Here is a 24907-nt window from a genome sequence, read left to right on the forward strand (position 1 = left end):
TCAGTGCGATTTCAAAGCTGTCGATCGGTTCGATTTGCACATCCGGTTTCTTTGCATCTTACAACTTCTTTTCACAGAAGTCTGTGCGAGTCGTAATTGTGATGCAATTGCCTATATGCTTCAGTCTAATGCTCTCCCTGCTAACTTAATGCTGTGGGTTACAGGTAACAGGTGTTTCATGTGCGATTCATCTCTCTCTGTGAACACTGTTCATGTTAAATAAGGCTAGCTTTTGAAAGGCCTTTAATTGTGTGACAACGCTGTCTACAACCTAGTGATTCTCAGAGGTGTTAATAGGTGTCAAACTGGAAGCAGACGAAACGTCTGCTTAGGAAACTCAAGTGTGTGAAGGTGGTTTGTTGTGTAAGGAATGTGCAGTGATTAGACATAAGTGTCGGTCGGTGCCGACCTGTCTAGAATGTTTTAGTAATTAGCCTTAGTGTGTGATTGGGGGGGGTGGAGATTTCATTGTTGCTTCAATGTCTTGGACTGTATAAAAAGCTGAGAAGAAAAACCATTAAAGTCTGTGTTGTTCCAGCAGTAAGCTTGTCTCATGTGTGGCTTTCTGGGCGATTCCAGGGATATCCCTCCTCGTGGAATATTGGGGTGATTTTCGTTATGGGAAGAAGGGAACGTTGACGGGGATATCATACCGATACCGTCACAATTGGTTGGTAGCAGTGGGATTTTCCCTTCTATTCCCCTTCACACCCGGATTCCAAGCAGACACTGGAAGAACTACTGGAAGTTCGTGGAAGGATTGCTAGCAACAAAACCAAGCGGGTCATCATAGCAGAATCAATGGAGATAGACCAGGAGGACGGGATTGCAGCAACGCCAGCAGTACAAGAGATGGAGACACCAGTGATTCAGGAGGAGGAATCGCCAGCCAACAAGCTAATGAGAGAGAAGCTAGCGTGGTTCGGCCCGAACCCAGCGGCGGATGTGGTGCTGAAAGTGATGGACCTGTTAGCGGAGGAGGCTAAAGAAATAAGAGACGCGGAGCTACAGAAGGATAAACAAATAAGAGATGCAGAGCTACAGTTAAAACTGGCAGCAGTCCAACAAGCAGCCGCACATTCTCCAAACAGTGAGTACAGCACAGCAGACGCAAGGAAGATTCCGTTTAGCGCTTTTAAAGCTTTTGATGAAAAGGACTGTGATATTGATAACTTCCTGGTGGATTTTGAGCGACAATGTAACCTGCACCGAATAGCTAGAGGAGAGTGGGTTGCAATATTGTCAGGCAAACTGTCAGGCAAAGCTTCTGATGCTTTCGGGACCGTGCCAGATCAGGATATCCATAGCTACGCCCGGGTTAAAGAAGCGCTCCTGGCTCGTTATGCAGTAACCCCAGAGTCCCACCGACAGAAGTTCAGGGACTCACGCAAAACCACGAAAGACTCTTATGCGGAATGGGCATGCCAGTTGTCCCGGTCGGCCTCTAACTGGGTTAACAGCAGCCAGGCCACCACCGCAGAGGACATTTTGCAACTAATGCTCCTGGAGCAATTTTACAATCACATCCAGACGGACGTCAAAGACTGGGTGAGAGATCGCAGGCCCATGACTCTACCAGAGGCCGCTAAGTTGGCGGATGAATATGCAGATACTCGCAAGACGAACCAGGTCACACCACAGGAACAACCTCCACCACAAACGGTGCCCTCACACCCACCAACCGCTAGATACCAACCTCCTAACAGACCGGTGACATCTAGCCCTCGCTATCCACGCCAGGAGGGCAACGAACAACGCTGCTTCCGGTGCAAACAGTTGGGTCACTTCAAGCAGAATTGCCCCATGAATGACAACACCAGGTCAAATTGGTCTCAACCTGGGTACCGCCCACCAGCAGCAGCCCATTGTGTAGACTCGGCTTGGGATCCCCAGGAGCTGGGTCAGGAAGAACCATTGGGCACCCCTTACGAAGCCCTCATGGTACAATCTGTTATTACGGACAACAGGGAACACCATTGTCAGCTGGTCATGGGCTCCAGCCCTGAGCCAGAGGGGCCCTGGAGGGAGCTGGGCAGAAAGAGGCACCGCCGGCCACCCTCCAAGAAGAAGAGGTCCTGGAAGTCATATAACCAGCGGACCTGGGAGGAGAAGAAGCGACTGGAGGAGAGGGAGTCGCAGCGGGCGTCCCAGATGCAGGCCGAGATGTTCGCCAAGGGCCCACCGGTGGCCCCTTACACCACCACCCAGTTCCTGATGATGAAGGACCACGTGGAGAGCCTGCAGGACATGAGCAAGCAGGAGCTGATCCGTGAGTACATGGAGCTGGAGGAGTGCATAAGCCGCATGGAGGAGGAAAACAACCACCTGAGGTCACAGCAGGCTGACCCCCCCAGGCTCCATGAACTGGAGATGGAGCTGGAGAAGCTCAAAGAGGAGAACCGGTGGCTGCGGAGGGAGCAGAGGGTGGCTGACCCTATGGGGCACTGATCCCCCCCCCCCGGACTCTGAGCACCAGTGCTACAGCATTTCAACAAATATAACTTTTTATTTTTATGAATCTCCTGTGACTGTCACTTCAGAGCCATAACCTGCCCCTCCCATAGCGGGACACCTAGATGGTGGCGCACAGACCCATTCGCCGTCTTCACACTGACTTCTGGTGACTTTGCAGATCGCACAAAGACTTGGGGACTGACCGGCGTGTGATCTTAAGACCCGGTGGCATACCTGAGTCTGAAGCAGTTGCCAAGGGAGGTCAGTCACGCCAAACGGAGTTAACCTCGGACTAAAAGCTCTGAACCCGTCAACCCTACTGGACCAGGGAAGGTCCAACCGGGTTTGCCGGAGCAGGGAGAAAAAGGGGGGCCATTGTGATGCAATTGCCTATATGCTTCAGTCTAATTCTCTCCCTGCTAACTTAATGCTGTGGGTTAGAGGTAACAGGTGTTCATGTGTGATTCATCTCTCTCTGTAAAGACTGTTCATGTTAAATAAGGCTAGCTTTTGAAAGGCCTTTAATTGTGTGACAACGCTGTCTACAACCTAGTGATTCTCAGAGGTGTTAATAGGTGTCAAACTGGAAGCAGACGAAACGTCTGCTTAGGAAACTCGTGTGTGAAGGTGGTTTGTTGTTTAAAGCGGTAGTTCACCCTCTCGTACTTGATTTTACCATCGAGACAGGCATTGTAGCGCGAGCTACAGTATGCCTGTCCCGATTTTTTTAACCCCGTACTCACCTCGTAGTCGTCCATCGTAGATTTCGGCTCCCGCGGGGAATGGGCGTGCCTATGGAGAGGGAGGATGATTGACGGCCGGCCCTGGCACGTCACTCTCCCCGAAGACAGCCGGAGTAGGTCTCGGCTCTTCACGGCGCGTGCGCACAGGCTATGCGCACGCGTCGTGAAGACCAAGCCTATTTCGGCTATTTCCGGAGAAGCGTGACGCGCCAGAGCCGGCCGTCAATCATCCTCCGTCTCCAGAGGCACGCCCATTCCCCGGTATCTTCGATGGACGACTACAAGGTGAGTATGGGGGGAAAAAATTCGGGACAGGCATACTGTAGCTCGCGCTACAATGCCTGATTTAAAGGTAAAAGAAAAAAAATTATTTTTTTTCCCGTCGATAGGGTGAACCCCCGCTTTAAGGAATGTGCAGTGATTAGACATGATAATTGTCGGTCGGTGCCGACCTGTCTAGAATGTTTTAGTAATTAGCCTTAGTGTGTGATTGGGTTGGGTGGAGATTTCATTGTTGCTTCAATGTCTTGGACTGTATAAAAAGCTGAGAAGAAAACCATTAAAGTCTGTGTTGTTCCAGCAGTAAGCTTGGCATGTGTGGCTTTCTGGGCGACTCCAGGGATATCCCTCCTCGTGGAATATTGGGGTGATTTTCGTTATGGGAAGAAGGGAACGTTGACGGGGATATCATACCGATACCGTCACAGTAATCAATTCCCCAAAAAACTGAGTGCAGGAGCCGTTTCCAAAGTCGCTGTGGCTTAAGTCGCAACGGTTCCATTACAGCATTGGGGTGCAACTTGTCATGCAATTTTTTTTTTTTAACGGTCAAATCGCACCGGTGTGAACCAGGGCGTAAACCCTCCTATCCTTTACAATCAAGGAAGCTGCTTCTGTTTGATCTGCCACTGCCACTGTGCTGCTCATGTGAGTGAGTGAAAAACTTGTATAGCGCTGCACATGCAAACTAAATCACCTCTTGGCACTCGTTTGTCCATTTCTCCTTTGAACTCAAAAGAGATGAGTTTTGATCTTTCTCCTAAAGGTCAGGTGATTCTCCTCCAACCGAATGCTGGTTTGTAGAGCGTTCCATAGTCTGGGGCTCTGGAGCGCAAATCTTCTTTGGACTTGTATTTGGCTTTGGGTATCTGGAGGAGGTTTTGATTGGTGGATCGCAGAATGTGATTGGGGTTATGGGCTTTTCGTTTTTCGCATAGATATTGGGGGGCGTTGCCTTGAATACACTTATGTATTAGGCAGAGAGCCTTGAAAGTGATTCTGTCTTTTACCGGGAACCAATGAAGGGATCTCGGTGAAGGGATCTCGGTGAAGGGATCTCGGTGAAGGGATCTCGGTGAAGGGATCTCGGTGAAGGGCTCTCGGTGAAGGGCTCTCGGTGAAGGGCTCTCGGTGAAGGGCTCTCGGTGAAGGGCTCTCGGTGAAGGGCTCTCGGTGAAGGGCTCTCGGTGAAGGGCTCTCGGTGAAGGGCTCTCGGTGAAGGGCTCTCGGTGAAGGGCTCTCGGTGAAGGGCTCTCGGTGAAGGGCTCTCGGTGAAGGGCTCTCGGTGAAGGGATCTCGGTGAAGGGATCTCGGTGAAGGGATCTCTCTCAGTGAAGGGATCTCAGTGATGTCAGTGACGGGATGTCAGTGACGGGATGTCAGTGACGGGATCTCAGTGAAGGGATCTCAGTGAAGGGATCTCAGTGAAGGGATCTCAGTGAAGGGATCTCGGTGAAGGGATCTCGGTGAAGGGATCTCGGTGAAGGGATCTCAGTGAAGGGGAGATTGATTCCCATGTTTTTTTCCCAGTCACTAGTCGAGCGGCCGTATTTTGAACGACTTGCAGACGAGTGATTTGGTATTTGGGGAGTCCTAGATAGAGGGCATTTGCGTAGTCCAGTCTGGAATTCACGATTGTTCCCACCACGACTGCAATGTCCTCTTTTGGGATAAATGGGAGGAGTCTGCGTAGTAGGCGCAGCAGATGTTGGGATCCGCTGACTACTGACCCTATTTGTGCTTCCATTGTCATGTGGGTGTCGAAGATGACTCCGAGACTTTTGACTTTGGTGCTAGGGGTGATGATTTTACCCAGAATGGGCGGGGGGGTCCAAGTTGTTGCGGGATGATTCTTTTGATTGGCGTGGAACAGAAGAAGTTCTGTTTTCGATCCGTTGAGTTTAAGATAACTCTTTGTCATCCAGTTTTCTATCAAAGAGAGACATTTCTCTAGACCGAGATAATGATCCTTTTTGTTGCAGATGCAAAAATACAGTTGTGTGTCGTCTGCATAGGAGTGGTAAAGTAACTTCTGGTAACTGATGATTTCAAAGAGAGGGGGAAGATAGATATTGAACAGCACAGGCGACAGAGGGGATCCCTGAGGGACTCCGCATGACACCGTACGTTTTTCAGAAGCGAAAGGTCCCAGTTTCACTATTTGTGATCGGTTTTCCAAAAAGGAGGAGAACCAGGACAGGTCACCTTCCACGACTCCGGCTACTTCAGTTAGCCGAGTCAGTAGTGGTTTGTGGTCTACAGTGTCAAAAGCCGCGCTTGGGTCCAACAGTACTAGAAGAGAAGATTCTCCTTTGTCTGTGGCCTCGAGAACATCATCCCATATTTTGAGCAATGCTGTTTCTGTCCCGTGTCCGGGACGGAAGCCTGATTGAAATCGATCGAGCAAATTATGGGTATCTAGATGCTGTTGCAGCTGTTGTACCACTACTTTCTCCATTACCTTGGAGAGGACGTTTAGGCCTGTTATGGGACGGCAGTGTTTTGGGTCTTTGGGGTCGAGGGCGGGTTTCTTTAAGATGGCTTTGATTATGCCTTGTTTCAACTGGGAGGGCACTATGCCTTCCTTGAAGGACTGGTTTATAAGCTGCGTGATAGGTGGTGCCAGGATATTGGCACATTCCTTCAGCAGTTTAGTGGGGATGATATCATTAGGCGCTGTGCTGTCTCGCAGAGTACCGATGATATTGTTGGTGGCCTCGATTGGGGATGGGTTTAAGAGTGAACTTTATTGATTGTGGTGAGTTTATGTGGGTATTGGGTGAGTGATTTGAGGGCAGGGTTAGAGGGGGTACTGTTTTTTGCTGAATGATTTCACTGATTTCTTCAATTTTGTTAACAAAGTAATCCAATAATTCATTGCAAAATTCTTGGGTATCAGAATTGGGGGCTTCAAGACAGACTGGATTCATGGTCTGGGTGACCAGCTTGAAGAGTTCACGAGGGCGGTTTAGGGCATTGGTGATAGCATTGGAAAAATGCTTTTTTTTGGATTTGAAGATTTCCTTATGATATTTTTTTGTTATTGCCTTGTAGATGATATGGTTTTCCTCTGAAGAGCTTCTTTTCCAGGCGGCTTCCGCTCTTCTGCCGTCTTGCTTCAGCAAGGACAGCTGATCGTTAAACCAGCTGGAGTTGTTTTTTCGGATGCAGGTTTTGCATTTTGGCGCTACTAAGTCGGCTGACTGTAGTAGAGCTGTGTTGATGGCATCCAGGGTTTCTGTGGCTGTTTGATGTAGTTGATTGTTTTTATTTTATTCCCTAATGTAGTTTTGAAGAGCTCTGAATGGAGCTTCTTCAGAGATCTGGTCCAGTGTGTTGTCACCGGTTTTAGCCTTTTTGTTAGGGGTGGCGTTTTTGGTAATTATGAATTTAATTACATGGTGGTCAGTCCATGGTAACGGCTCATTTTTCAGATTGTTTATTTCCAGATCTTGTCTGAAAATAAGATCGAGCGTATGACCTGAAGCATGTGTGGGCCCACATTCTAGTTGTTGCAGCCCTAATTGTTCCAAATGGGTGATGCAGGCGTCGGCAACAGGATCCTGTGGGGCGTTTGCCCAGAGGTTAAAGTCCCCCAGCAGCAGAAGATGTTTGCTGTTTAGGGTATAAGTGGAAATGAACTCTGTCAAAGGTGAGAGAAGCTGCGATTTTGGACCTGGTGGTCTATAGCAGAGAAGAATATGGACGGTTTCCTGGGGATTAGTTTGCAGAGTGAGAGTTTCCATGAATGGAAGAGGGTTTTGAAGGCCTGGTTTAGTGATCGCGATGTGAAACTTGTGGATCACCGCCAGGCCTCCTCCTCTTTGCCCCACTCTGTAGATCTGGTTTAGTGATCGCGATGTGAAACTTGTGGATCACCGCCAGGCCTCCTCCTCTTTGCCCCACTCTGTAGATCAGGTTTAGTGAGCGAGAGGTGAGTCTTGTGGATCACTGCCAGGCCTCCTCCTCTTTGCCCCTCTCTGTAGATCAGGTTTAGTGAGCGAGAGGTGAGTCTTGTGGATCCCCGCCAGGCCCCCTCCTCTTTGCCCCTCTCTGTAGATCAGGTTTAGTGAGCGAGAGGTGAGTCTTGTGGATCACCGCCAGGCCTCCTCCTCTTTGCCCCACTCTGTAGATCAGGTTTAGTGAGGGAGAGGTGAGTCTTGTCGATCACCGCCAGGCCTCCTCCTCTTTGCCCCTCTCTGTAGATCAGGTTTAGTGAGCGAGAGGTGAATCTTGTGGATCAACGCCAGGCCTCCTCCTCTTTACCCCACTCTGTAGATCAGGTTTAGTGAGGGAGAGGTGAGTCTTGTCGATCACCGCCAGGCCTCCTCCTCTTTGCCCCACTCTGTAGATCAGGTTTAGTGAGCGAGAGGTGAGTCTTGTGGATCACCGCCAGGCCTCTTCCTCTTTGCCGCACTCTGTAGATCAGGTTTAGTGATCGAGAGGTGAGTCTTGTGGATCACCGCCAGGCCTCCTCCTCTTTGCCCCACTCTGTAGATCAGGTTTAGAGATCGAGAGGTGAGTCTTGTGGATCACCGCCAGGCCTCTTCCTCTTTGCCCCACTCTGTAGATCAGGTTTAGTGATCGAGAGGTGAGTCTTGTGGATCACCGCCAGGCCTCTTCCTCTTTGCCCCACTCTGTAGATCAGGTTTAGTGATCGAGAGGTGAGTCTTGTGGATCACCGCCAGGCCTCTTCCTCTTTGCCCCACTCTGTAGATCAGGTTTAGTGAGCGAGAGGTGAGCCTTGTGGATCACCGCCAGGCCTCCTCCTCTTTGCCCCACTCTGTAGATCAGGTTTAGTGAGCGAGAGGTGAGCCTTGTGGATCACCGCCAGGCCTCCTCCTCTTTGCCCCACTCTGTAGATCAGGTTTAGTGAGCGAGAAGTGAGTCTTGTGGATCACCGCCAGGCCTCCTCCTCTTTGCCCCTCTCTGTAGATCAGGTTTAGTGAGCGAGAGGTGAGCCTTGTGGATCACCGCCAGGCCTCCTCCTCTTTGCCCCACTCTGTAGATCAGGTTTAGTGAGCGAGAGGTGAGCCTTGTGGATCACCGCCAGGCCTCCTCCTCTTTGCCCCACTCTGTAGATCAGGTTTATTGAGCGAGAGGTGAGTCTTGTGGATCACCGCCAGGCCTCCTCCTCTTTGCCCCACTCTGTAGATCAGGTTTAGTGAGGGAGAGGTGAGTCTTGTGGATCACCGCCAGGCCTCCCCCTCTTTGCCCCACTCTGTAGATCAGGTTTAGTGAGCGAGAGGTGAGTCTTGTGGATCACCGCCAGGCCTCCTCCTCTTTGCCCCACTCTGTAGATCAGGTTTAGTGAGTGAGAGGTGAGTCTTGTAGATCACCGCCAGGCCTCCTCCTCTTTGCCCCACCCTGTAGATCAGGTTTAGTGAGCGAGAGGTGAGTCTTGTGGATCACCGCCAGGCCTCCTCCTCTTTGCCCCACTCTGTAGATCAGGTTTAGTGAGCGAGAGGTGAGCCTTGTGGATCACCGCCAGGCCTCCTCCTCTTTGCCCCACTCTGTAGATCAGGTTTAGTGAGCGAGAGGTGAGTCTTGTGGATCACCGCCAGGCCTCCTCCTCTTTGCCCCACTCTGTAGATCAGGTTTAGAGATCGAGAGGTGAGTCTTGTAGATCACCACCAGGCCTCCTCCTCTTTGCCCCACTCTGTTTTCAGTTATAATACGATAGTTTTCTGGCACCAGTTCTCCGAGAATGGTGTTAGTCGGCTGTGAGCCAGCTTTCTGTGATAAAGAGGCAGTCTAAATCGTATTGCAGGATGAAATTATGGATTTCTAATCAATGTTTTACTGCCGATCTTGTGTTGATCAAAGTGCATGATATGTGTTTAGGGTGTGGTAAGTGGCTGAATTTTTTGGGAGTCGATCGATTCTCAACAGTTGCTCAATTCTTAGAGCTTTTTTGGTGACGGCTGGCAATATTGCGGCAAACCTAAATGGTATCTGCAGAATATCTCAGATTAACCATAGTTGCCGAATGCCGGGGGGGGGGGGGGACAGGTGTTAATGGGGGATGGCGGTGGGAAGGAAGATTCCACGAAATCCTCCCTCCCTGGTTGATCCAGAGGAAGGTAAAAAAAAACGTAGCCGTGCTATGCCAATGTGCAGCGGCCGGGGGGGAAAAAATTCCTTCATGATCCCTGAAGGGCAATCGGGCGAACCCTGGATCAAGTTGTGGGGGATGGAAGGGGGGGGGGAGTGAGTGGGGATGCCCCAGTGCTGGATGGGGATCCTCCTGTAGCCCAAGAAGAGGGGGGGGGGGGGTTTAAAGTAGTTGGGGGAGATTGCTGGGTGTAAGTGCAGCGTGCCAACTAGGCCGCGGGTGAAACCGCGGTCTTTCCTACTTGCGGTCGCCGCAAATTGTTCCAGGAGGTGGCGGGGGTGCACAGGGGCCCAGGTATGGTTATGGCCCGCTGGAAAACTGAGGCTGGGTGGTGGCGGGCGGATGCCTCAGTAACGGCTAGTAGTTGGGGGAGATTGCTAGGTGTTTGGTGCGGCACGCCGACTAGGCCGCGGGTGAAGCCGCGGTCTTTCCTAGTCGCGGGCGCCGAGAAACGTTCCAGGAAGGGGGCGCGGGGGCCCTGGTATGATTATGGCCAGCTGGATCTGAGGCGGGGAGGTGGCGGGGGGATGCCTCAGTAACGGCTAGTGGTGTGGGGGTAAGGTGAAAAGGACGGCCGCCAGCGGTCCCAAGGGAAGGTGGAATGGCCCTGAGAAACAGGGGCTTACCTTACCGGGCTCTCCGGGAGGTGATGCTTGCGGAGCAAGGAGGGAGGCTCGGGGGGAAGGAGGAAAGTCCTGGGTGCTTATGGTAGCAGATGTTGTCGCAAGGACTAGGACTAGGAGGAACTGGATGCTGCTGTTTGTTGTTTGCCGCTGGGGGCTAGGAGGAAAAAAGCCTGCCTGACTGACTGTCAAAGCTTGTCTCTGGGTGAGAGCAGACTCGTCGGGAAGCGTCCTACTCCACCAGCTGACTCGCACTGACTATGGTCTGGTTTGGGATCGGTTATGACGCCGGCCATCTGATGGCTTGACAGTTTGGTTGAGGACACAATCAAATGTGACATTTGGCAATCCCAGCATTCCAGGAATGTAACTTTTTTTTTTTTTTTTTTTTAAACCGTTAAATCAATGGGTTTTATTTCTGCTATATGATTTACTTCTGCTCAGGGGCTCTGGGCTTCAGCAAAATGGCCGCCGCCAGCAAGAAGAAACGGGAACAGCACTGGAGGCAATTTACAGCACAATTGGCAAGATTTGCAGTTGTAAAGTGGCTGTAAAGGCTGAAGGTGAATTCAAGGTGCAGCTCCCCCCAACCCACTCCCCCCCCAATACTCACCTGAGCTCCTTTTTGATCCAGCGGTGTGCACGAGAGGCTCTGCTCTCCGCGACTGCCAATAAGGAGAGAGGGGGCGGGGCCAAGCCACGGCTCAGTGTGTGACTGGACACGCAGAGCAGCAGCTCAGGAGCGAGCCTGACTGGGGGGGCCCCCATAGCAAGCTGCTTGATTGGAGGGAGGGGCCAGGAGCGCTGGCGGGGGACCTGAGAAGAGGAGGATCGGGGCTGCTCTGTGCAAAACCATTACTGAGCTGGAAAGTAGAACATGATTGTTATTTTTTGTGTTTATCAGTGTAAGTTGTGTGACGAGACGTCTTCCTTTGTTCCTCTCTAGGGGGGCGGATTCATGGACATGTTTGGATTGATGAACGATCTTATGGGAGGTATGGTGAGTATGTTTGTATCTTATTACTTTTCCTATACTCTAGAGCACATCTGTCAAACACAAGGGCCGGGGGCCAAATCAGGCCCGCCAGGCTTCTTCATGTGGCCCTCACACCCAGTTATTCAGCTGGGATGTTGCAAAACTCTACTGTGCATAGTGTGCCCCTAAATCTGTCTCTCTGTACACGGCACCCCCCCTGAACTCTGCGCACGGCACCCCCCTGAACTCTGCGCACGGCACCCCCCTGAACTCTGCGCACGGCACCCCCCTGAACTCTGCGCACGGCACCCCCCTGAACTCTGCGCACGGCACCCCCCTGAACTCTGCGCTCTGCACACGGCACCCCCCTGAACTCTGCGCTCTGCACACGGCACCCCCCTGAACTCTGCGCTCTGCACACGGCACCCCCCTGAACTCTGCGCACGGCACCCCCCTTAACTCTGCGCACGGCACCCCCCTTAACTCTGCGCACGGCACCCCCCTGAACTCTGCGCACGGCACCCCCCCCCTAAACTCTGTACATGGCACCCCCCCCTGAACTCTGCGCTCGGCACACGGCACCCCCCCCTTAACTCTGCGCTCGGCACACGGCACCCCCCCCTGAACTCGGCACACGGCACCCCCCCCTTAACTCTGCGCTCGGCATGTAGGACATCCCAGATACAATCAGCCCTTGGATGGCAACCATACTGCTGATGCGGCCCGCAATGAAATTGAGTATGACACCCTTGCTCTAGAGTGTGGTCCTTGCAGCTACCTCTTCTTTCTTCTTATAACTCCCTTCACTTTCCACACACTTCAGAGACACGCCCTCTGGTCATTACACCCATAAGAGCTTGTTGGCTATCCCATTCCAAAACCAGGATTACGGAGTTGATCAACCCCCCCCCCCCCCCTTTGCAGTCATTACAACCTCCACTCTTCTGGGAAGGCTTTTCCTGGACATGTTGGAGGGTGTTTGCGGGAATTTGTCATACACGGGGGAGTGTGCATGTCAGCCACTTCCTGTCCTCATACACGGGGGAGTGTGCATGTCAGCCACTTCCTGTCCTCGTACACGGGGGAGTGTGCATGTCAGCCACTTCCTGTCCTCATACATGGGGGAGTGTGCATGTCAGCCACTTCCTGTCCTCGTACACGGGGGAGTGTGCATGTCAGCCACTTCCTGTCCTCATACATGGGGGAATGTGCATGTCAGCCACTTCCTGTCCTCATACACGGGGAAGTGTGCATGTCAGTCACTTCCTGTCCTCATACACGGGGGAGTGTGCATGTCAGCCACTTCCTGTCCTCATACATGGGGGAATGTGCATGTCAGCCACTTCCTGTCCTCATACACGGGGAAGTGTGCATGTCAGTCACTTCCTGTCCTCATACACGGGGAAGTGTGCATGTCAGTCACTTCCTGTCCTCATACACGGGGAAGTGTGCATGTCAGCCACTTCCTGTCCTCGTACACGGGGGAGTGTGCATGTCAGCCACTTCCTGTCCTCGTACACGGGGGAGTGTGCATGTCAGCCGCTTCCTGTCCTCATACATGGGGGAGTGTGCATGTCAGCCGCTTCCTGTCCTCATACACGGGGGAGTGTGCATGTCAGCCGCTTCCTGTCCTCATACACGGGGGAGTGTGCATGTCAGCCACTTCCTGTCCTCGTACACGGGGGAGTGTGCATGTCAGCCACTTCCTGTCCTCATACACGGGGGAGTGTGCATGTCAGCCACTTCCTGTCCTCGTACACGGGGGAGTGTGCATGTCAGCCACTTCCTGTCCTCATACACGGGGGAGTGTGCATGTCAGCCACTTCCTGTCCTCGTACACGGGGGAGTGTGCATGTCAGCCACTTCCTGTCCTCATACACGGGGGAGTGTGCATGTCAGCCACTTCCTGTCCTCGTACACGGGGGAGTGTGCATGTCAGCCACTTCCTGTCCTCATACACGGGGGAGTGTGCATGTCAGCCACTTCCTGTCCTCATACATGGGGGAGTGTGCATGTCAGCCACTTCCTGTCCTCATACATGGGGGAGTGTGCATGTCAGCCACTTCCTGTCCTCATACATGGGGGAGTGTGCATGTCAGCCACTTCCTGTCCTCGTACACGGGGGAGTGTGCATGTCAGCCACTTCCTGTCCTCATACACGGGGGAGTGTGCATGTCAGCCACTTCCTGTCCTCATACACGGGGGAGTGTGCATGTCAGCCACTTCCTGTCCTCGTACACGGGGGAGTGTGCATGTCGGCCACTTCCTGTCCTCGTACACGGGGGAGTGTGCATGTCAGCCACTTCCTGTCCTCGTACACGGGGGAGTGTGCATGTCGGCCACTTCCTGTCCTCGTACACGGGGGAGTGTGCATGTCGGCCACTTCCTGTCCTCGTACACGGGGGAGTGTGCATGTCGGCCACTTCCTGTCCTCGTACACGGGGGAGTGTGCATGTCAGCCACTTCCTGTCCTCGTACATGGGGGAGTGTGCATGTCAGCCACTTCCTGTCCTCATACATGGGGGAGTGTGCATGTCAGCCACTTCCTGTCCTCGTACACGGGGGAGTGTGCATGTCAGCCACTTCCTGTCCTCATACACGGGGGAGTGTGCATGTCAGCCACTTCCTGTCCTCATACATGGGGGAGTGTGCATGTCAGCCACTTCCTGTCCTCATACATGGGGGAGTGTGCATGTCAGCCACTTCCTGTCCTCATACATGGGGGAGTGTGCATGTCAGCCACTTCCTGTCCTCGTACACGGGGGAGTGTGCATGTCAGCCACTTCCTGTCCTCATACACGGGGGAGTGTGCATGTCAGCCACTTCCTGTCCTCATACACGGGGGAGTGTGCATGTCAGCCACTTCCTGTCCTCGTACACGGGGGAGTGTGCATGTCGGCCACTTCCTGTCCTCGTACACGGGGGAGTGTGCATGTCGGCCACTTCCTGTCCTCGTACACGGGGGAGTGTGCATGTCGGCCACTTCCTGTCCTCGTACACGGGGGAGTGTGCATGTCAGCCACTTCCTGTCCTCGTACACGGGGGAGTGTGCATGTCAGCCACTTCCTGTCCTCGTACACGGGGGAGTGTGCATGTCAGCCACTTCCTGTCCTCGTACACGGGGGAGTGTGCATGTCAGCCACTTCCTGTCCTCTTACACGGGGGAGTGTGCATGTCAGCCACTTCCTGTCCTCGTACACGGGGGAGTGTGCATGTCAGCCACTTCCTGTCCTCGTACACGGGGGAGTGTGCATGTCAGCCACTTCCTGTCCTCGTACACGGGGGAGTGTGCATGTCAGCCACTTCCTGTCCTCGTACACGGGGGAGTGTGCATGTCAGCCACTTCCTGTCCTCGTACACGGGGGAGTGTGCATGTCAGCCACTTCCTGTCCTCATACATGGGGGAGTGTGCATGTCAGCCGCTTCCTGTCCTCATACACGGGGGAGTGTGCATGTCAGCCGCTTCCTGTCCTCATACATGGGGGAGTGTGCATGTCAGCCGCTTCCTGTCCTCATACACGGGGGAGTGTGCATGTCAGCCGCTTCCTGTCCTCATACACGGGGGAGTGTGCATGTCAGCCTCTTCCTGTCCTCCTACACGGGGGAGTGTGCATGTCAGCCACTTCCTGTCCTCCTACACGGGGGAGTGTGCATGTCAGCCACTTCCTGTCCTGTCCTCATACACGGGGGAGTGTGCATGTCAGCCGCTTCCTGTCCTCATACATGGGGGAGTGTGCATGTCAGCCACTTCCTGTCCTCATACACGGGGGAGTGTGCATGTCAGCCGCTTCCTGTCCTCATACACGGGGGAGTGTGCATGTCAGCCGCTTCCTGTCCTCATACACGGGGGAGTGTGCATGTCAGCCACTTCCTGTCCTCATACATGGGGGAATGTGCATGTCAGCCACTTCCTGTCCTCATACACGGGGGAGTGTGCATGTCAGCCACTTCCTGTCCTCTTACACGGGGGAGTGTGCATGTCAGCCACTTCCTGTCCTCGTACACGGGGGAGTGTGCATGTCAGCCACTTCCTGTCCTCATACATGGGGGAGTGTGCATGTCAGCCACTTCCTGTCCTCGTACACGGGGGAGTGTGCATGTCAGCCACTTCCTGTCCTCGTACACGGGGGAGTGTGCATGTCAGCCACTTCCTGTCCTCGTACACGGGGGAGTGTGCATGTCAGCCACTTCCTGTCCTCGTACACGGGGGAGTGTGCATGTCAGCCACTTCCTGTCCTCGTACACGGGGGAGTGTGCATGTCAGCCACTTCCTGTCCTCGTACATGGGGGAGTGTACATGTCAGCCACTTCCTGTCCTCATACATGGGGGAGTGTGCATGTCAGCCACTTCCTGTCCTCGTACACGGGGGAGTGTGCATGTCAGCCACTTCCTGTCCTCATACACGGGGGAGTGTGCATGTCAGCCACTTCCTGTCCTCGTACACGGGGGAGTGTGCATGTCAGCCACTTCCTGTCCTCGTACACGGGGGAGTGTGCATGTCAGCCACTTCCTGTCCTCGTACACGGGGGAGTGTGCATGTCAGCCACTTCCTGTCCTCGTACATGGGGGAGTGTACATGTCAGCCACTTCCTGTCCTCATACATGGGGGAGTGTGCATGTCAGCCACTTCCTGTCCTCGTACACGGGGGAGTGTGCATGTCAGCCACTTCCTGTCCTCGTACACGGGGGAGTGTGCATGTCAGCCACTTCCTGTCCTCATACACGGGGGAGTGTGCATGTCAGCCACTTCCTGTCCTCATACATGGGGGAGTGTGCATGTCAGCCACTTCCTGTCCTCGTACACGGGGGAGTGTGCATGTCAGCCACTTCCTGTCCTCATACACGGGGGAGTGTGCATGTCAGCCGCTTCCTGTCCTCATACACGGGGGAGTGTGCATGTCAGCCACTTCCTGTCCTCATACTCTCTCTCGCTCTCTATCTCTACTTCTCTCTCCTTTCTTCTCTCGCTCTCTCCACACATATATACACTTAATAAATCATTGCTTCTCATTACACTCCCCCCCCCCCCCCCGGGCTGTAAATATATTGATCAGTGTTTGCCGTTGTTTACCAACAGGAACAACTGTCCAGCGGGTCAAACTGTCAGACATTCTCTTCTTCCACGGTCATTTCCTACTCCAATATGTTGGGGAGCGGCACCCCTAAAGTATATCAGGAGACATCACAGACGTGCACCGCTCCCGGCGGGGTGAGTAATTCCCGAATCCTAGATATAGAAGATTGTGTCCAGATCATCGATCTCCAAACCTGCAAAGGGCCCGTTTATTATCCTTCAGAGAGGAATAGTGTCCCATCATTGGTGTCAGTGGGAGGAATAGTGTCCCATCATTGGTGTCAGTGGGGGGAATAGTGTCCCATCATTGGTGTCAGTGGGGGGAATAGTGTCCCATCATTGGTGTCAGTGGGAGGAATAGTGTCCCATCATTGGTGTCAGTGGGAGGAATAGTGTCCCATCATTGGTGTCAGTGGGGGGAATAGTGTCCGATCATTGGTGTCAGTGGGGGGAATAGTGTCCCATCATTGGTGTCAGTGGGAGAAATAGTGTCCCATCATTGGTGTCAGTGGGAGGAATAGTGTCCCATCATTGGTGTCAGTGGGAGGAATAGTGTCCCATCATTGGTGTCAGTGGGAGGAATAGTGTCCCATCATTGGTGTCAGTGGGAGGAATAGTGTCCCATCATTGGTGTCAGTGGGAGGAATAGTGTCCCATCATTGGTGTCAGTGGGAGGAATAGTGTCCCATCATTGGTGTCAGTGGGAGGAATAGTGTCTCATCATTGGTGTCAGTGGGGGGAATAGTGTCCCATCATTGGTGTCAGTGGGAGGAATAGTGCCCCATCATTGGTGTCAGTGGGAGGAATAGTGCCCCATCATTGGTGTCAGTAGGAGGAATAGTGCCCCATCATTGGTGTCAGTGGGAGGAATAGTGTCCCCATCATTGGTGTCAGTGGGAGGAATAGTGTCCCATCATTGGTGTCAGTGGGAGGAATGGTGTCCCATCATTGGGGTCAGTGGGAGGAATAGTGTCCCATCATTGGGGTCAGTGGGAGGAATAGTGTCCCATCATTGGTGTCAGTGGGAGGAATAGTGACCCATCATTGGTGTCAGTGGGAGGAATAGTGTCCCATCATTGGTATAAGTGGGAGGAATAGTGTCCCATCATTGGTATCAGTGGGAGGAATAGTGTCCCATCATTGGTATCAGTGGGAGGAATAGTGTCCCATCATTGATATCATTGGGAGGAATAGTGTCCCATCATTGGTATCAGTGGGAGGAATAGTGTCCCATCATTGGTGTCAGTGGGGGGAATAGTGTCCCATCATTGGTGTCAGTGGGGGGGAATAGTGTCCCATCACTGGTGTCAGTGGGGGGGAATAGTGTCCCATCACTGGTGTCAGTGGGAGGAATAGTGTCCCATCATTGGCGTCAGTGGGAGGAATAGTGTCCCATCATTGGTGTCAGTGGGAGGAATAGTGTCCCCCATCATTGGTGTCAGTGGGAGGAATAGTGTCCCCTCCTTGGTGTCAGTGGGAGGAATAGTGTCCCATCATTGGTGTCAGTGGGAGGAATAGTGTCCCATCATTGGTATCAGTGGGAGGAATAGTGTCCCATCATTGGTGTCAGTGGGAGGAATAGTGTCCCATCATTGGTGTCAGTGGGAGGAATAGTGTCCCATCATTGGTGTCGGTGGGAGGAATAGTGTCCCATCATTGGTGTCAGTGGGGAGGAATAGTGTCCCATCATTGGTGTCGGTGGAAGGAATAGTGTCCCATCATTGGTGTCAGTGGGGGGAATAGTGTCCCATCATTGGGGTCAGTGGGAGGAATAGTGTCCCATCATTGGTGTCAGTGGGAGGAATAGTGTCCCATCATTGGTGTCAGTGGGAGGAATAGTTCTCTAAGGGTTAGATAAAGGATAGCAAAGTGCTAAATCCGGCCCCTGGGCCGCAATTTGGAGACCCCTGGTCTAGCCCAAGCTCAGTTTTTAGCGAGTCATAGAAGCCAATAGGATTTCTCTTCCTCTGATGTGACGATCTCATTGGACGATGGAAGGTCGATCGATGTGTAATCTGCTCTTCTCTCCTGTCTGGCAGATTTGTGAGACGAGACGCACAATGCGGGATTCGGATAGCGGAATGGAACAGATGAGCATCGGTCACCATATTGGAGAGCGGGCGCACATCATGCAGCGCTCTCACAACCGTCGCACGGGAGACCGCGAGGAGAGGCAGGAGTATATAAACATGGATGAAAGTAAGCTGTGCGCTCGGGTGGGTCTAGACATGAAAGCTTTTACCTGATTGGCTCCCCCTTACTGAGCCGGAGCGGCGGGATCCACGCCCGCGGCGCTCTGTACTAAAGCGGAAGTGGCCGGCGTTGGGGGCGTCAACCTCCTCAAACCTTCTGGAAGCTTCTGTCCACAGTCAAGTCGCTGGTCATGTGACCTAAGCTGAGGTCATGTGACACTGCCCATTCAGGGGGAGGTGACCGTGCTGAGAGCCCATCCCCCCCAGCAGGTTATACTGCCCAATCCCAGCTCCCCGCCCCCGCTACATTGGTGTCATTGCTGGAAGTGTGGCTCCTCCTATGAATCATGTGTCTGTGTTCAGGCCTGAGCGACCCGTCACTGGACCCAAATGCCACAAGAGGGCGGTGGCATCCGGGGGGGGGGGGAGCACCATTCACCCTGGGTCATCTCAGCCACCAGAACATACCCAGGGTGCACTCCTACCAAGGGGAGGTGGTGAGGGAGGAGCCAAGTAAATGTTACTGTGAGGGTGGCCAATCAGTAGGCAGCGTCCCTTCATGATGCATCGGCAGGTGACAGGAACTTTGGGCCAGATTCACGTAGAATCGCGGCGGCGTAACGTATCCTAGATACGTTGCACCACAGCAATTTTTCATCGCAAGTGCCTGATTCACCAAGCACTTGCGATGAAAACCTCCGCCCGCGGCCTCCGGCGCAAGGCGGGCCAATTCAAATGGGCGTGTGCCATTTAAATTAGGCGCGATCCCGCGCCGGACCTACATGCTCCGTTTCCTAACTCCCGCCATGCTTTGCGCGCCGTGACGTAATTTTTTTGAACGGTGATGCGCGTAGCGTACTTCCGTATTCCCGGACGGCTTACGCAAACGACGTTAATTTTTAAATTTCGACGCGGGAACGACGGCCATACTTTAGACAGCAATACACTTGCTGATTAAAGTTAAGGCACCAAAAAAAAAGTGTAACTTTGCGACGGGAAACTATACTAGCGGCGACGTAGCGAACGTGAAAAACCGTTGTGGATCGGCCGTAACTCCTAATTTGCATACGCGACGCTGGTTTACGACGCAAACTCCCCCCAGCGGCGGCCGCGGTATTGCATCCTAAGATCCGACAGTGTAAAACAATTACGCCTGTCGGATCTTCTGGCTATCTATGCGTAACTAATTCTATGAACCAGCCGCATAGATAGAAACAGAGATACGCCGGCGTATCAGGAGAAACGCCGTCGTATTTCCACTGTGAATCTGGCCCTTTGTTTCTTTTTAAAAAAAAATTACAGTTAAATTTGTATCTTGATATTTTCAGTGTTACATTTTATAACAAATTTGCTAAACTTCTCTTTGTCAAATATATTGGAGACGTCTCACTTGTATCCCCAATTGATTAACCACTTCAGTTCCGGAAGGTTCCCCCCCCCTCATGACCAGGACATTTTTTGCTATTCAGTACTGCACTACTCTAACTGGCACAACTAACTGCGACATTGTACCCAAATTACATTCATATCATTTATTTTTTTATTCACACAAATAGAGATTACTTTTGGTGGTATTTGATCCCATCCTGCATTTTTTTATATATATATATATATATATATAAATATATATATATATATATATACACCGTATATACTCGAGTATAAGCCGAGTTTTTCAGCACATTTTTTTGGTGCTGAAAAGGCCCCCCTCGGCTTATACTCGAGTCTCTCTGATCAGCCCTTGTGTCATGCAGTCACACGCCATCCAGCGTAACCCCGCCCCGCCTCCTCCTCGCCCTCTTCCGTGATAGGTGAAAACACTGAAGACTGACTCTGAGAAACTGAGTGTTCCGTCTATCACGGAGGAGGCGGGGCGGGGTTACACTGGACGGCTGCCGACTGCATGACACCGAGATCAGGTATGCAGATCGGCACAGTGAGGCTTGCAATGGGGCACGGTGAGGCTTTGCGATGGGGCACGGTGAGGCTTTGCGATGGGGCGTGGTGAGGCTTTGCGATGGGGCGAGGCTTTGCGATGGGGCGCGGCGAGGCTTTGCGATGGGGCGAGGCTTTGCGATGGGGCGCGGCGAGGCTTTGCGATGGGGCGAGGCTTTGCGATGGGGCGCGGCGAGGCTTTGCGATGGGGCGTGGTGAGGCTTTGCGATGGGGCGAGGCTTTGCGATGGGGCACAGTGAGGCTTGCAATGGGGCACGGTGAGGCTTTGCGATGGGGCACGGTGAGGCTTTGCGATGGGGCGTGGTGAGGCTTTGCGATGGGGCGAGGCTTTGCGATGGGGCGCGGCGAGGCTTTGCGATGGGGCGCGGCGAGGCTTTGCGATGGGGCGAGGCTTTGCGATGGGGCGCGGCGAGGCTTTGCGATGGGGCGAGGCTTTGCGATGGGGCGCGGCGAGGCTTTGCGATGGGGCGCGGCGAGGCTTTGCGATGGGGCGCGCCGAGGCTTTGCGATGGGGCGCGGCGAGGCTTTGCGATGGGGCGTGGTGAGGCTTTGCGATGGGGCGAGGCTTTGCGATGGGGCACAGTGAGGCTTGCAATGGGGCACGGTGAGGCTTTGCGATGGGGCACGGTGAGGCTTTGCGATGGGGCGTGGTGAGGCTTTGCGATGGGGCACGGTGAGGCTTTGCGATGGGGCGTGGTGAGGCTTTGCGATGGGGCGAGGCTTTGCGATGGGGCGCGGCGAGGCTTTGCGATGGGGCGCGGCGAGGCTTTGCGATGGGGCGAGGCTTTGCGATGGGGCGCGGCGAGGCTTTGCGATGGGGCGAGGCTTTGCGATGGGGCGCGGCGAGGCTTTGCGATGGGGCGTGGTGAGGCTTTGCGATGGGGCGAGGCTTTGCGATGGGGCACAGTGAGGCTTGCAATGGGGCACGGTGAGGCTTTGCGATGGGGCACGGTGAGGCTTTGCGATGGGGCGTGGTGAGGCTTTGCGATGGGGCGAGGCTTTGCGATGGGGCGCGGCGAGGCTTTGCGATGGGGCGCGGCGAGGCTTTGCGATGGGGCGAGGCTTTGCGATGGGGCGCGGCGAGGCTTTGCGATGGGGCGAGGCTTTGCGATGGGGCGCGGCGAGGCTTTGCGATGGGGCGCGGCGAGGCTTTGCGATGGGGCGCGCCGAGGCTTTGCGATGGGGCGCGGCGAGGCTTTGCGATGGGGCGTGGTGAGGCTTTGCGATGGGGCGAGGCTTTGCGATGGGGCACAGTGAGGCTTGCAATGGGGCACGGTGAGGCTTTGCGATGGGGCACGGCGAGGCTTTGCGATGGGGCGTGGTGAGGCTTTGCGATGGGGCGAGGCTTTGCGATGGGGCGCGGCGAGGCTTTGCGATGGGGCGCGGCGAGGCTTTGCGATGGGGCGAGGCTTTGCGATGGGGCGCGGCGAGGCTTTGCGATGGGGCGAGGCTTTGCGATGGGGCGCGGCGAGGCTTTGCGATGGGGCGCGGCGAGGCTTTGCGATGGGGCGCGGCGAGGCTTTGCGATGGGGCACGGCGAGGCTTTGCGATGGGGCACGGCGAGGCTTTGCGATGGGGCGAGGCTTTGCGATGGGGCACGGCGAGGCTTTGCGATGGGGCGCGGCGAGGCTTTGCGATGGGGCGCGGCGAGGCTTTGCGATGGGGCGCGGCGAGGCTTTGCGATGGGGCGAGGCTTTGCGATGGGGCGCGGCGAGGCTTTGCGATGGGGCGCGGCGAGGCTTTGCGATGGGGTACGGCGAGGCTTTGCGATGGGGCACGGCGAGGCTTTGCGATGGGGCGAGGCTTTGCGATGGGGCGAGGCTTTGCGATGGGGCACGGCGAGGCTTTGCGATGGGGCACGGCGAGGCTTTGCGATGGGGCACGGCGAGGCTTGCAGATGGGGCGAGGCTTTGCGATGGGGCGCGGCGAGGCTTTGCGATGGGGCGCGGCGAGGCTTTGCGATGGGGTACGGCGAGGCTTTGCGATGGGGCACGGCGAGGCTTTGCGATGGGGCGAGGCTTTGCGATGGGGCGAGGCTTTGCGATGGGGCACGGCGAGGCTTTGCGATGGGGCACGGCGAGGCTTTGCGATGGGGCACGGCGAGGCTTGCAGATGGGCATTGTTGACCCTCTTTTCCACTTACAGTAGCTGCTGCATTTCCTACCCTTGGCTTATACTCAAGTCTCTACGATCAGCCCCTGTGTCATGCAGTCAGACGGCGTCCAGTGTAACCCCGCCTCCTCCTCATCCTCGTCCACGATAGGCGGAAGACTGAAGACTGACTCACTGCTGGGAAACTGAGTATTCCGTCTATCGCGTACAACAAGGAGGCGGGGCGGGGTTACACTGGACGGCTGCCGACTGCATGACACGGAGATCAGGTGTGCAGATGGGGCACAGAGAGGCTTTGCGATGGGGCAAAATAGGGCATATATTTATGGCATTTTAATTTTTTTTACTAGTAATGGCGGCGATCAGCAATTTTCTTTTAATTTTTTTTATCGGGATTGCGGTGGACAGAACTGACACTTTTTTGACACTTTGCAAATTCGAAAAGCCGCGCAACACCCTGTTTAAGTCTATGGGAGAAATCTAAAGTGCTAATTTTAAAGGTTAATATGCAAGTTATTGTCCTAAAAAGTGTTTGGGGACCCGGGTCCTGCCCCAGGGGAGTGTTTGGGGTCCCGGGTCCTGCCCCAGGGGAGTGTTTGGGGTCCCGGGTCCTGCCCCAGGGGAGTGTTTGGGGTCCCGGGTCCTGCCCCAGGGGAGTGTTTGGGGTCCCGGGTCCTGCCCCAGGGGAGTGTTTGGGGACCCGGGTCCTGCCCCAGGGGAGTGTTTGGGGTCCCGGGTCCTGCCCCAGGGGAGTGTTTGGGGTCCCGGGTCCTGCCCCAGGGGAGTGTTTGGGGTCCCGGTTCCTGCCCCAGGGGAGTGTTTGGGGTCCCGGGTCCTGCCCCAGGGGAGTGTTTGGGGTCCCGGGTCCTGCCCCATGGGACATGTATTAATGCAAAAAAAAAAGTTTTAAAAACAGCCATTTTTTCAGGAGAAGTGATTTTAATAATGCTTAAAGTGAAACAGTAAAAGTGAAATATTCCTTTAAATTTCGTACCTGGGGGTGTATAGTATGCCTGTAAAGTAGCGCATGTTTCCCGTACTTAGAACTGTCTCTGCACATAATGTCATTTCTGAAGGGGAAAAAAAGTAATTTTAAAAATGACTCTCGGCTATAATGAATAATCGGCTCCCGGCAATTCAGAGAAAATTCATTCATAAAGAAAAAAAATTTAAAAAGCGTGCGGGTCCCCCCAAATTCAATTACCAGGCCCTTCAGGTCTGGTGTGGATTTTAAGGGAAACTCCACCCCAAATAAAAAAAAAATGGCGTGGAGTTCCCCCAAAAATCCACACCAGACTCCTTATCCGAGCACGTAACCTGGCCGGCCGCAGAAAAGAGGGGGGGACGAGAGAAAGCCCCCCCTACTGAACCGTACCAGGCCACACGCCCTCAACAAGGGGCCTCATCCCCACAACCCTGGCCGGTGGTTGTGGGGGTCTGCGGGCGGGTGGCTTATCAGAATTTGGAAGACCCCTTTAACAAATGGGACCCCCAGATCCCGCCCCCCTTTGTGAATTGGTAATGGGGTACATTGTACCTCTACCAATTCACTAAGGAAGTGTAAATAATTGTAAAAAACACAGACACCGTGGAAAAAAGTCCTTTGTTAAAAAAATAAAAATCCAGCGGTGGTAATCCACTCTCGATCCACTCCCTGCTACTCGCTCCAACGTTGTCGGTATCCAACGACGGGTGAGCTCCTCTCCGCCGGGGTCCAGCGATGAGGAGATCCATCCAGGTCCGGGATCCAGAGCGCACGCATCGTCGGCCGCCTGTCTCCACCGGAGACAGCCCGGCGAATGACGCAGCTTAAGCCAGTGGCAGCTCTTATATAGGTGAGGCGGGGCCACCCGTCACGTGACCCGTCCCCCTGACTACGTCGCTGGGGAAGCCCAGGCTTTCCCTTGCGTCAGAGGGGGGCGGGGTCACGTGACGGGTGGCCCCGCCTTAGTATCGGTACTTGTACTTGGGACAACACTAGTCTATGGTGCCAAGGTTCTCCATCACTGGTCTTAGGAATATGATTCGGATTCTAGTGCTTTCTATATGTGAAGTGAGAGTCCTCCCTGGTAATGGGAAGGGGGTCTCTGCGGTCAGTGACTGATTTCCTTCCTTCTCTGTAGATGATGTTGGTGGTTTTAATGAAGAATGGCACAGGGGGACCTCCCGTTACCGGAGTCAGAGGGGCCTGCAGTATAGAAGGAGAGCAGCCCCAGAGGAGAGACTCGCCATCCAGGGACCTGAAGACAGCACAGCCCGCCCATCCCGCCGATACGACTGGTGATAGGTGAGCAGACGTCAGAAATTACCGAACAATGGCGCTTGTTTAGTGTAGATGAGATCTTTGGCAATAAGTGACATTTCTTGTGTTTGTGAATGGAC

The 24907-nt window shown here is 54.0% G+C and overlaps 1 protein-coding gene across 2 annotated transcripts in view; it reads left to right on the forward strand.

Moving 5' to 3' along the window:
* LOC120946600 (myeloid leukemia factor 2-like) overlaps positions 1 to 24907 on the forward strand; it is a 54654-nt gene that overhangs the window by 24427 nt on the left and 5320 nt on the right. For both annotated transcript variants that reach the window (XM_040361155.1, XM_040361154.1), the window contains 4 exons: positions 11161 to 11214; positions 16269 to 16400; positions 18305 to 18464; positions 24649 to 24812. In XM_040361155.1, coding sequence (XP_040217089.1) covers positions 11161 to 11214; positions 16269 to 16400; positions 18305 to 18464; positions 24649 to 24809 — 507 coding nt within the window. In that variant the 3' untranslated portion in view covers positions 24810 to 24812. The remainder of the gene's footprint in view (positions 1 to 11160; positions 11215 to 16268; positions 16401 to 18304; positions 18465 to 24648; positions 24813 to 24907) is intronic.

Source organism: Rana temporaria, chromosome 8 (genome assembly GCF_905171775.1).
Source record: "Rana temporaria chromosome 8, aRanTem1.1, whole genome shotgun sequence".
Classification (NCBI taxonomy): domain Eukaryota; kingdom Metazoa; phylum Chordata; class Amphibia; order Anura; family Ranidae; genus Rana; species Rana temporaria.